Source organism: Haliotis rubra, unplaced genomic scaffold (genome assembly GCF_003918875.1).
Source record: "Haliotis rubra isolate DU_JTF1 unplaced genomic scaffold, ASM391887v1 Scf70, whole genome shotgun sequence".
Taxonomy (NCBI): Eukaryota; Metazoa; Mollusca; class Gastropoda; order Lepetellida; family Haliotidae; genus Haliotis; species Haliotis rubra.
Window position 1 is genome coordinate 1965397 of NW_025767413.1, and position 13113 is coordinate 1978509.

The 13113-nt window shown below is 39.0% G+C and overlaps 1 protein-coding gene across 1 annotated transcript in view; it reads left to right on the top strand.

Annotated features, from left to right (window-relative positions):
- LOC124258751 (dyslexia-associated protein KIAA0319-like protein) overlaps window positions 1-12659 on the top strand; it is a 104777-nt gene extending 92118 nt beyond the window's left edge. The window contains exons 16-25 of the mRNA XM_046692833.1: window positions 569-720; window positions 1154-1292; window positions 1978-2048; window positions 2883-2986; window positions 3880-4025; window positions 4618-4740; window positions 5345-5441; window positions 6885-6893; window positions 9228-9322; window positions 9693-12659. Of these exons, the coding sequence (XP_046548789.1) occupies window positions 569-720; window positions 1154-1292; window positions 1978-2048; window positions 2883-2986; window positions 3880-4025; window positions 4618-4740; window positions 5345-5441; window positions 6885-6893; window positions 9228-9322; window positions 9693-9847 (1091 nt within the window). The 3' untranslated portion in view covers window positions 9848-12659. The remainder of the gene's footprint in view (window positions 1-568; window positions 721-1153; window positions 1293-1977; window positions 2049-2882; window positions 2987-3879; window positions 4026-4617; window positions 4741-5344; window positions 5442-6884; window positions 6894-9227; window positions 9323-9692) is intronic.
- Window positions 12660-13113: the final 454 nt, after the last annotated feature.

Below are 13113 nucleotides of genomic sequence, written 5' to 3' on the forward strand. Positions count from 1 at the left end.
CTGCCTATCTTTATATTTTCTGTGTGCACAGTTTCTTTATGTGGCCAGTATGTGTTCATAAGCTTAAGGCTACATAGTTTATTGACTTGTCATTCTCATTGTATCACTTAGAATATATTTAAACTGTGAAAGTTTCTCATTCATGTATCAGGTAAACATTTCATGGCATCCATCATCAAGCATACCATAAGTGGGTGGGCACCCTCTTCCTGTGCCTACAGGGGCTGTAGGGTAGCCAAGTGGTTAAAGTGTTTCCTAGTCATGGCGAAGACCCGGGTTCGATTCCCCACATGGGTACAGTGTGTGAAGCCCTTTCTGGAGTCCCCTGCCGTGATATTTGCTGGAATATTGCTAAAAGAGGCGTAAAACTAAACCCACTCACTCCTGTGCCCACTTTGTTAGAATTGACACTTTTCACTGTCAGTTTGCTACTGAACAATTCATTGTAATTTATGAAAACCCAATCACAAGTAATATGTATGTTTTATCTTGATAATTGTAAGAGTGTACATCAAATATGGTAGTAAGCTGTAGATCCTTCTCATTGGTAGTATTCTTTTTAAACCAGACTCCAACCAGGCTCCAGTAGCTAATGCAGGAGGGGACAAGGTAGTTTATCTCCCCTTGGCTACCGTGACACTCGATGGCTCCAGGTCACATGATGATGTTGGTATCAAGTCTTACGACTGGGTCCGTGATGAGAAGAGTCTAGCTGCAGGAGTGAGTACAACTATCTTCAGAGTCCGTAATCAACTACTTGATAAGACAATAGTACTGAAATACAATTGAAATACCAAGTTGACATCCAGAAATCAACGTTGTCATGAATATACTAGATCCTCAAAATGCCACTTGCAGACAAATGACTGAATCAGGCAGCCATTTTGGAAATAGTTCTTTCAGGGGCAATCATCTCCTGTGTCATTCATATTTCAAAACACACTGTGTTCCAGCTGTAGTCTATGTTGAGATGCTGTAAAGTGTGCATTGTGATACTTACAGATTCTCTATTATATTAAATAGTGATGAAATTCTTTTTTGAGTCCTGAACTTACAGAATTAGTGCTAGTATATTTGCCTGGACTGCCAATTCCCCAAAGTGAATGCCACCTATGTTTGTCAGTAAGAGTTGTCCTCTCTTGCCTTCCTTCAGGATGTAGTGAATGGGTCCAACCACCAGGCTGTGCTGCAGCTCAGCAATGTTGTGGCAGGCCGCTACATATTCAAATTGTCTGTGGTGGATGCAGCAGGGCTGTCCAGCTCAGACACAGCCTCTGTCATTGTCAAGGAAGGTTGGTACCACATATATAACACATTGGAATTACTTCAATCTCATTAATAGCAGATGTATTGTCATACCTCTTCGGCACATATATGAATTTTCTAATCAAGAAATCATTGTCAAGGCTAAATTGTGTTTGTTTACAAGCAAAAGTATTCAGCTCAACCAGGGCAATTAATTTCTATTCCTTAAAAATCAAAGTAAAAATCTTAGGCAAAATGCTTGCTTCAGCTGATATTTTTGTGACTGGTTGACTTGCTATACAGCTTATGTATTAATGTGACATATATCTGTAGCAGTTACCATGAATACATTCTGAGTGATCCTGAATATGTGGATGCTCATGCTGTTGACCACTGGATTGTCCAGACTAGATTATTTACAGACCGAAGCCATGTAGCTGGAATATTGCTGAGTGTGGCTTTAAACAACAAACCAACCAAACCAAACTGAATATTCCATTGACTGTAAATGGGATTCTCTGACAATCTGCCATGGTGAAAGAAGTCCACTTTGATGGGTGTGGCTTAATTGTTTACATTCACTGGGAAATGAATGCGATAACATGTGACACGTTCAGTGCAATAACTAGTGACATGTGTCTGTTTGCACACATGACTGGTTCACCCATTGAACATGACCAATATAATCCTGTAAAGTGTAGGTACTGTAGCTCAGGCTAATGTGTTTGTCAGATCCTCACAAAGGTGACCTGATTGAGATGCTGCTTGATGTAGACATCCAACACTTCACCCAGGAGAACAAGGTGAGTTAGCTATACACTGTGTCATATGGTCTAGGTTACCTAGCAGACTTGGCATGTTGTCAAGGTAAAAACAAAACTATCCAGTCTCTTTGAAAGTGCATGATTGCAGGCTTTTATCATGAATAATTTTCAGATTTAAGAAACGCTTTTGTGACCTCATACACCTCACCAAGTAATTGTAATATTAACACAAATCCTGTTCATTCAGTTTTTGCACCAAATTAGTCTTGTGTTGTCCTGGTTATCAGGTGCTTAATCATGTACATATGGTACAAAACACCCAATTTGTAAGATGTGTGTTAAGAAAATTCAGTGTTGGGCATAAGTAAAAGTAAAAAAAGTAACACAAGAAGAAAACATACATATACATACTCTACTTTCTTCAGAAAAAGTAAGAGTCATTAAATACCATGCAGGAGTTAATCTCATGTTTATCTTTATATTATGATCTACAAAGTATGAAATCTTGAATATGATATTCTTCCACAAACCATATTTTGACATTCTACTGTGTAAACACTGTGAAAAGTGTTGTTTTTCAATTTCAAGTGTGTTGCATGAGACCCAGTTGCTAAGCCACCACCATTTCATTGTGCAGAGTTGTATCCTGTAGCTGTTCAAAATCTGTCGCAGTTTGAATTCCAGATTTTCTCGGATTATTGATTATGGAATCTCAGCACCACAGGAGTGCTAATAGGTCCCCCCAAAATGCTGAACATATATTACCAGCATTGATTTGCCCTTTCCCCTCACAATGAAACTGATCTGCCATGATATAACTGAGGTACATTTCAGAGCTATATTAAACGGAACTCACTGACTTTTGTCTTGCAGAACAACCTGGTAAACCAGCTTCAGCTGCTGCTCCACAAGTCATCACAAGTTGGTGACACCATCATCAGCATCCAGCACCTGGGGCAGGACTACACATCAGGACAGTGAGTAAACACCAGCTTCAGCAGTCAGGTCGTCTGTGTCCACTGAGATCACTATGTTACTGTCTACAAGTCAAACCTGACGTGAGATGAAATATGTCATCATCCATGGATAAAGTGTAAACTGGCATACAAGGTTACCCATCCTCCTGTTTCAAGTCAGATGTACAAATGTTTGGAGCACAACAGCTTGTTTTTACTCATGTATATTTAAGATCTTCAAGTTATTCAAACACCTTGAGTTGTGCATATTCAGTTTTGCATTTACTTGTTTAATTTAGGGAAAAATCTGTCAATATCTCACCTCAGAACACAACCAGATGTAGCTGTTTTTAAATCAAATCTAAATACTTGTTTCTTCACTGAAGCATTTGAACTCTATGTGATATCAATACCATCTTAGAGCCAAAGCGACTTTGAGCGGTTTACGGATATTGGCGCTGTACAAGTATTTGCATGTATGTATGTATGTATGTATGTGGATGGATGGATGGATGGATGAAAATGGATGGATGGATGATGCCATTCTCAGGCTAGCCAATCAGAGGGCTGAAGCATGTTCATCCCTGGAGCCGGGGTATCTTTTTGGGTTTGAACCGTGATCCAGGAAATAAAGTATATCTAAAGCATTCAAGAAGAAAGTGATGGGGAAGCGATCTATTTAGTCTACTTTTCAGTTTACGTTGAATATCAGAACAGATAAACAACAGGTCCTGCCAGAATATCAAAATTTGTTTCCCTTAATTACAAGATCCAGACCGAGATTGGAAATACATACCAGATGTGGAATGTAGTTCCACCTCACCTTAGACTTTCATGAAGTTATGTTGTACCTGTCTCAACGACTTGAAACATTGTTGTGTTGGGGCCCAACAGGTGTAACATTGTCCTTCCAGCCTTCATATAACATTCCTGGTGAAGTCTAAACTTGGAAACAAGGAGGAGGTGCGTTCGGGGCCGCAGATGTTGCGTGTTTTGAAGAGGAAGCTGGTGTCAGAGTCCTCAGTAATAGACTACAGAGTCATAAGTTTAGATACAGTTGGTAAGTACACAAGAGTTATTTCCCCTTTATTGATGACAGGTTGTGATGCTAGAGTATTTTCCCCTTATCAGTTTCTTTAATTTGTGTATGGTACTTCAAATCTGTGATGTAGTATCGACTGTTCTCCAAAGTCATCCTAATATTATTCGGAAACTTATTCACAGTAACAGACCTTCATCATTTGAGAGTACAATGTGAAATGTTAAGTGATTCTGTAGTAAACCTTAGATCAGATGGTAAACGGTCTGAGTTCTTTAGATCAGATGGTAAATGGTCTGAGTTTTTTAGATCAGATGATAAACAGAGTTCTTTAGATCAGATGGTAAACAGAGTTCTTTAGATCAGATGGTAAACAGACTGGGTTCTGTATATTAGATGATAAACAGAGTTCTTTAGATCAGATGGTAAACAGACTGGGTTCTGTATATTAGATGATAAACAGAGTTCTTTAGATCAGATGTCAAACAGACTGGGTTCTGTATATTAGATGATAGACTGAGTTCTGTAGATCAGATGTCAAACAGACTGGGTTCTATTGGGTTTTCTGGCGATATTTGGTGCACTTTTTGCAGTTGTAATGTTTGTGTTCCAGTCTGCCAGAACAACTGTTCGGGTCATGGCCACTGTGACCTGCACACCAAGAAGTGCATCTGTGAAGCATTCTGGATGCAGAATTTCTTCAAGTTATATGTTTTTGAAAAAGAAAGCAATTGTGGTAAGTGTTGATAGTGTACCAACGTACCTCACACTAAAGACAAAACGTAGATCAGTAAATGTTGTCACTCTTTCAACAACTGTATCTATGGATTGTTAAGAAATATATCTTTTGAAACAAAAGTTAAGTGAAATTCTGTTTCAACATGTACATATTATTTGAAGACATAGTTGGAGCTGAAAGCATCAATTAGTTTGCACCCTACAGTTAGGGAGGACAATATGTACTTGAAGATTGGAGTTTAACATGGCCAGACATAATATTTTGACAGTAACATACCAGAAAAACTTGCTTCTGTTTGATTGTGCACAGTGTTTAATGTCTCAAATAGAATGGGGAGTAGGGTAGCCTTGTGGTTCAAAGCAGTTGCTTATCACAACAAAGGTCTGGGTTTGATTCCCCACTCATGTCCAGTGTGTGAATACCATGTTGGGCCTCCCTCTCAGGGTATTGCTGACAGCAGTGTAAAACAACACTCACTCTCTCACTCTGTAGTGAGACATTTCAGTAATTTCAAGGAAATTGTGATTGACAGACAAATGTTGTTAAACCACCCCTTTAATGGTGACTTGTCAATAATGAAGTAATGTTTTCTGTATTTCAGATTGGAGCATACTTTACGTTGTGATTGTATGCTTTGTTATAGTCGTTAGTATTGCTGGGGGAACGTGGGGCATTATTTGCTGTTTACGATCAAAAAGGTAAGTCCAGATAATTATGTTTTTGTGTGTGTATGTTAGTGTAGATACTAGCGTCTAGAAGTCCTGTCCCTGTTGACGTGTGCTGCTAGTGTCACAGCACAGCATTGCATTTCCTCAGCTGAATCTACTCTGTCTTGAAGAGAATTAGGGCTAACTGTGGAAGTAACAATTGATAATCATTGCGCTATGAGAGCTTCAAACATAGTTAAACCTCTTTAACTTAGACTCAGATCTCATTTTCGATGTGTCAAATTAAGTCCTGTTTCTTATTTCATTAGTTATTTGACCCTTTCCTGTGAATTAAAGAAAACATTATCATTTATCATATTAATATGTGTTTTTTCCAATTTGAAAGCAAAGTTTTGAACATTTGAAAAATCCTTGTTTTGATTGAGGTAATTTTCTGAATGTGATATCAAAATATGTATGTGAGATGTTGTTTGGGATAACAGTCTTTTTCTTTCATTTCTGTGAAGTAATACAGTTGTATGAAGTTCATGAGGTTTCACTCAAGCTCTCATATGATCTGTTACAAACATGACTCGTAAAACTTAGGTGAAGATATCACACTTAGAGTTTGTGAATCATAAGGAATGTTTTTTTAAAGCAGTGGGACGAAAGGAAGGAACATGATCTTACCTGATTAACCCAACTGACTTGAGCACATTAATTGATTGACATGACCATGCTTGACTCATTGTACCCAAATATCATGCTAGACATGTGACTCAGTGTTCTGGTTGACATCTGTATCAAAGTATTTGTTTGATATGTGGCCCTTGCTGACACATGTTATATCCTGCTTATCATATTTGACCACATTAACATTGTTGTCATGAGCAGTGGAAATAGGTAGTCTATAAATGTAATGACAACAGCCTTGATGACTGAATGACTTATTGACTTATGGCCCAAAACATTATTGACATTTGACAAACAACCTTGTCGCCATGTGCAACAAAACAAAAAATCCTAATAATTGATTTATATCAAGCAGTTAATTTACAGCATAATGTGCTCAGTGGTGCTCATTAGCTTGACATGCTTGACAAAAGAGACCTTGATTTGACATCAGTAAGTCAATATTAACCAGGCTATTGTTTGACTAGGGGCAGTGGGGTAGCCTAGTGATTAAAGTGTTCACTTGTGACGCTGAAGACCCAGGTTCGATTCCCCAAATGGGTACAATGTGTGAAGTCCATTTCTTGTGTCCCCTGCTGTGATATTGCTGGAATATTGCTAAAAGCGGCGTAAAACTAAACTCATTCACTATTGTTCGACTACAGTACGTCTGTGTTAAAAGTACGGGAGTAGATTACAGATTGACCCAGTGATCCTCCACCTTGTCCATGTTTACATTGGAGTGTCCTGTGTTTTATTGGTGGTGGTGTTTCCCAGTGCTACCAGTGTTTAGTTTGCTAAGATGGTGACTGTTGTTTACAGGACTTACAGGTACTCTCCAGTCCCAGTTTATCTGTACGTTCGTTTACTCAGCTTTGTTTCATCTGCTCACCATCCTCTTGTTCTTATTCACTGTATCATGTAATCAGTTCTACATAGTCCATATACATGTGAAAACCTCACGAGACTCATCTAGTAAGATATATGTGGAGAGACTTCGCTAAGGGTTAATAATAATCAGAAAGTAAGAGTTATGCCCCTTGATGTGATGATTTCTACTCTTGTATCTTACAGTACCATTTTAAAAAAATAATTGGGACGGTGGGGTAGCCTAGTGGTTAAAGCGTTCACTTGTCATGCCGAAGACCCGGGTTCGAATCCCCACATGGTACAATGTGTGAAACCCATTTCTGGTGTCCCCTGCCATGATATTGCCGGAATATTGCTTAAAGTGATATAAACTCACTCACTCCCCATATGATTTGTTTGAATCAGTGGTTAGAATTACATGCTTTGGAATCTTTTTACCAGTGACTCCATGGAAATGTTAATAAGAGCTGTTGAAGGATATGATATTTGTGGTTAAGTTCAGAAAATGTGCGTAAATAAGATTTGCTGATTACATTATGAACTTGACTGGTTATGTGCAATAAGAACAAGGGGAGCCCTGGGTTTGTGTTTTGGTGGATGTTGGATCACTCTGTGCATGTTGGGTAAAGATTCTTTCCTCTATCAACACCTGTCTCATCCCATTGATCCCTCCTTTACCTGCACCCATCTCCCTCATCCACAACCGTCACCTATAATGGGTCCTTCCCCACTCCCAAACCATCCCTCTCCCTCATTGGTGATTTGTCATTCCTGCTTGATCCAGGCTTTTACCATGGGCTGTGATGGGGACTGTATTTATGGTGTTTGGGTTTTGTAACAGCTTCAGGTTTATTATGCCTAGTAACCTGGTCTGTTAGTCTGTAATTGGCATCATGTGGTGAATGGCGAAGTGAGTACCAGGTAAAGTTTGTTTGTAATATGTAAAATGCTCCTATAAATAATGATAAACAAATTCTTAATTCGTTTGGTACATATTTGATTAAAAAAACCTTCAGTCATGGATTTGAGCTATCCATAGCAATGATCTGAAAAGACTAGGCAGAATAAGAGCACTATTGCCCAACTAGAAATGTGAAATTATGAACTTGTGGAAAACTTTGAAATATTGGTATACAGATTATCAAACATGTTGAAATGAACGATGATGGGTGTGGCATGTGTTAACATGGGAGTTGATGGGTGTGGCCTGTGTTAACATGGGAATTGATGGGTGTGGCCTGTGTTAACATGGGAGTTGATGTGTGGCCTGTGTTAACATGGGAGTTGATGGGTATGGCCTGTGTTAACATTGGAGTTGATGGGTGTGGCCTGTGTTAACATGGGAATTGATGGGTGTGGCCTGTGTTAACATGGGAGTTGATGGGTTTGGCATGTGTAACATGGGAAGCTGATGGGTGTGGCCTGTGTTAACATGGGAATTGATGGGTGTGGCATGTGTTAACATGGGAATTGATGGGTATGGCATGTGTTAACATGGGAATTGATGGGTGTGGTCTGTGTTAACATGGGAATTGATGGGTGTGGCATGTGTTAACATGTTAACATGGGAGTTGATGGGGAATTGATGATGGGTGTAGCCTGTGTTGACATGGGAATTGATGTGTGTTAACATGGGAATTGATGGGTGTGGTCTCTGTTAACATGGGAGTTGATGGGTGTGGCCTGTGTTAACATGGGAGATTGATGTGTGTGGCATGTGTTAACATGGGAGTTGATGGGTATGGCATGTGTTAACATGGGAATTGATGGGTGTGGTCTCTGTTAACATGGGAATTGATGGGTGTGGTCTGTGTTAACATGGGAATTGATGGGTGTAGCCTGTGTAAACATGGGAATTGATGGGTGTGGTCTCTGTTAACATAGGAACTGATGGGTGTGGTCTCTGTTATGGGTGTGGGAATTGATGGGTGTGTGTAGCTTGTGTTGTGTATGGGAGTTGTCTGGCATGTGTTAAACTGTGTTAACATGGGAGTTGATGGGTGTGGCCTGTGTTAACATGGGAGTTGATGGGTGTGGCCTGTGTTAACATGGGAATTGATGGGTGTAGCCTGTGTTAACATGGGAGTTGATGGGTGTGGCCTGTGTTAACATGGGAGTTGATGGGTGTAGCCTGTGTTAACATGGGAGTTGATGGGTGTAGCCTGTGTTAACATGTTAGTTGATTGGTGTGGCCTGTGTTAACATGGGAATTTTTTAGTTGATTTATTTATTCTGTGACTTGATCTGTTAATGTCAGTGTAACATGTTAGTTGATGGGGAACTTGGTTTTGCCAGGTGCCGCTGGAAGTCACGTAAACGACACAGATATTCTCTACTGAGAGAGGTAGATGATGAGGAAGACAAGAATAAGCTAGAACTGATGCCAAAAGGTGAGTGCTGCAGATTGCCACCATGACAGTGTGGAGGAGAGAGGGACTTTATTTAAGTTGTTCCTACATTTCTTACATTTCATGTTTGTGCCATTGTCTTGTAAATAATCAAGTCACAGACAATCCAGTGGGTGATGTTGTGAGGAACACTCCACACATCGGGATACAATGACATGAAGCAACCAAGTCCTAGAACCTGACCACCATATCTGCTTGTCACCTCTTACAGCCAGTGTTGGTAGCCAGTGAATATATAGATGAGATATTTATATGTGGAAATTGTTGTGGTATAGTTTTACTTGAATAAGTGAAGAGAGTTCGAAGAAAGCCATATATTATAATTCCTGTCATTGCTTTGATGTGATTGCAGGTAAGATCCAGAACAGCAGTGTGATGATCTCGGAATCCGACTTCTCAAGTGAGGAGGAGACGCTGTTTGTGAACAGCAAAAAACCAAATGGACATATACAGAAACCTCTGAATGGCATCTCCAAACAACATTATAAAGCCAAGCTGAAAGCATAGTGCAGGGCTACAGGGAGGGGACCAGGAGCATGTGATGTGTGCTGGAGGTACAGGAGGAGCTGCTCTCGTCACCTTCAATCATTAGAACCTGGATGGAGATGTGGGGACCATCAGATCCATCATTAGATTAATACTGATTAACTGTCAGGTCTTCAGCTTATGGTATTTCAGCTTCTGTTGGTTCCTCTCAAGGATCTCTGAACATGATTATTGGAAGGATCCTTTCAAACATAATCAAGTCCAATTTGAGTCCTGGTGATGTGTAAAGCTGGATGTCCATCATGGATTATTTCTGCCAACACTGACTTATTGCAACAACGTATGTGAACCTTGTGATTTATTCCTGGTGCAAATGGAAATCCACAAAAGACTATCTCATGACAAACCAAGCATCATCTTCATTATTGCCATGCACATCAATGGGGATTTTATGTTTTTATGCAATATATTGCAGCATTGGGTTACAATCTTTGCACTGGGACCAATATGGCAAAGATTGGTCACGAGGTAATTTAAGAGGGAGCTGCTTACTAAGGAGTTATCGTGTTGTCAATGCAACAGTGCTGGTGGTGGTGAAACATAAACTGTCTCAATACAACCATGCAGGGAGACGACACTACGAAGTACCTGGACAGAGATTACAGAATCTTCAAGAGGCATTACAAGCCACAGTACCACTAAAAACAGGAGTCACCTATTAATTTACAAAGCATCTTTCTTTTGGCATGAACGCTAGTACTACTGAAATTTGTTACTGGATCGTGTCTTGAAGCATCTGTCCATTGCAGATATAAGGTTGTTAGGTAAATGCAATACCATCTTTCAAGTTAACCTTGTTCTGGAATGATAAGCCATTATTACCGGTAGATGATACTCATGCTGCTGAGATCTGGAATATGCGCCATATTTATTCTAACATTTTGAAAGTGGAACAATACATGATTTTAGGGCTTTAACCACTGAAAATAGAAACTTGCCATCACTTGACGGAAGTAAAATTATCATAAGTCATTATTGACTCTTCTTTGTTTTAAAAATGTATTATGTCCTTTCCTGTTTATTTGTGAAAGTTGCAAGGAAAGATGAGTTTAGATTTTGAAATTAACATTCTGATTTAGTGAGTTCAAAATAGGATTGAGAGAAATTTCAAAGATAAATGCATTTTAGTATTGAATAATTTATTCACTAATTATGGACTTTAGGCTTCAGTTTCATTGAACACAGTAAACAAGAGACCTCTAACACTAATTTACCTTCCATCTGACTGCTATGTGACAGGTATATATGGAATAACGTCCTGAATATAGCATCAATGATCTCAGCCAGACTATGCCAGATACTGACTTCCTGAAGACTGTCTTGTGAATATGCGTCAACTGTATATCATTGAATCAGATAAAATAATCAAATTAATACCTGTATAAACATTCCAGTGTAAATAAACAGAAAATTGAAAATACATTTTGATAAGTGATATTCTTCTCCACACATTTCCATGTGACCTGTTTCTAGATCCATCCTGATATGTGCTCCCAGTCAGAGGAACCTCTGACAAAATACTGTGTGCCTGACTGGCTGTTTAATGTAATGACCATACCTGTAGTATCCAGTGAGACCCTGCTAATCTGGACTGTCCCACTGTTAGATATACCTTCGTATCAGTAATTATCTGGAAAGTTTGTAGCTAAAAGGGTTCTGCTAATCAAGACTGTCCCACTGTTATAGATAGACCTTCTTATCAGTGATTATCTGGAAAGTTTGTAGCTAAAAGGGTTCTGCTAATCTAGATGTACCTTCTCAACAGTAATTGTGTGGAAGGTTTGTGGTTTAACAGGGTCCTGGCTAGCAGAGTTTCACTGTATATGTCTTTATGCATTTACTTGTCAACTCCTGATGTGGTATGTGAACCTCTAGTATGTATATATTCCTTGTCATAAATTTTCTGTACAATAGGTAAAGTTGTCTATCCATAGGCTGTAGAAACTACTGTTCCAGATTTGTACAGGAAATGTTAGGTTTTAGAATTAAGATAATATTTTAGCTTGTGTTGAGTGGGTCCTATCAGTAGAGAATACTATCTGACCAGTCATTTTTGATCTTGCATTCCAATAACACTATATTCTTCTGTCTTTCAACTGATTCCTCTTTGTGTCAGTGACAAGCTGTGGAACTGACCAAACATGTTTCTTTTCAAGACAAATGGATTGTCTCTGAGACATAACATGTCAGTGGAAAGAAGGATGTCATCTGTATTGATTTATGTGTGACAGCAAGATTGGCATCAAATATTCAGCACTGTCAACCTCCATGAGAACCAATGTCATCGCTATCATCTGTGACTGGTGGAATTATCTGTGACGGAAGAGTGATATGCATGACAGCAGTGATATATAGGCCTTCACAGGAGCAAATCACTTTTAATATCCTTGATAATAATAATATTACCTGTGACATGCAGTTGTTTGATTGTATATGTGGTCGCAGTTTTACTATGTGACTGTTCTGTGTGCAGTAGAGCAGGCAGTGTATATATATGTGTGTTTCTGGACTATGTTCAGACTGTATCTTGTGTGACACAGCTGTACAGAATATAGCATGTATAGGATCTAATATGGTATTCTGAAATTTTAACATGGTGAGATTAATTATCCGTTAACATGTTGTGAAAAAAAATATAAAAAAACATTTACGAAATACTCAACCAGTCCCTAACTTGGGATGAAGGAAATTGTTTCGAAGCGTCATTGTCCCGTTCTTTGTCATTGTTTTGAATGATGGCCACGAGTAACAGAAATAAACACTTTTGAAAGAATCTTTTGGAAATAATTCAATGTTGACATGAGAATATATCATTGATCTAGGAATGACAAGGTTTCAGTGTCTGATGTGTAGACTGAAAGTTCTCCAGGATCCGTCATCTTCTTCCTGTTCAGGATGCAGTAGTTGCCCCATCACTCATCACAAATTGCTGTACAGTCAGTTTTGTCCCTTGTGGAAACTATTTGCTAGATGTTGATACATTCAGTCGGTGACTTAAATCTCTTGTCCAAAGACTGAATCTTGTCTAAAAACATTTCAGATGTGTGACTTTAGCTAATACTCCATATGTTGCAGAAATCTACAGAAAATGATACTTCAGTCATGTAGTCTGAAAAAACGTTTGGAACAGTCTCCACATATGAAAGGCTTTGATAATGATAAATGTTTTGCTAAACATTTTGTAACAGATCTGACTTTGGATCCTCTTATGACAGAAAACAATGGTA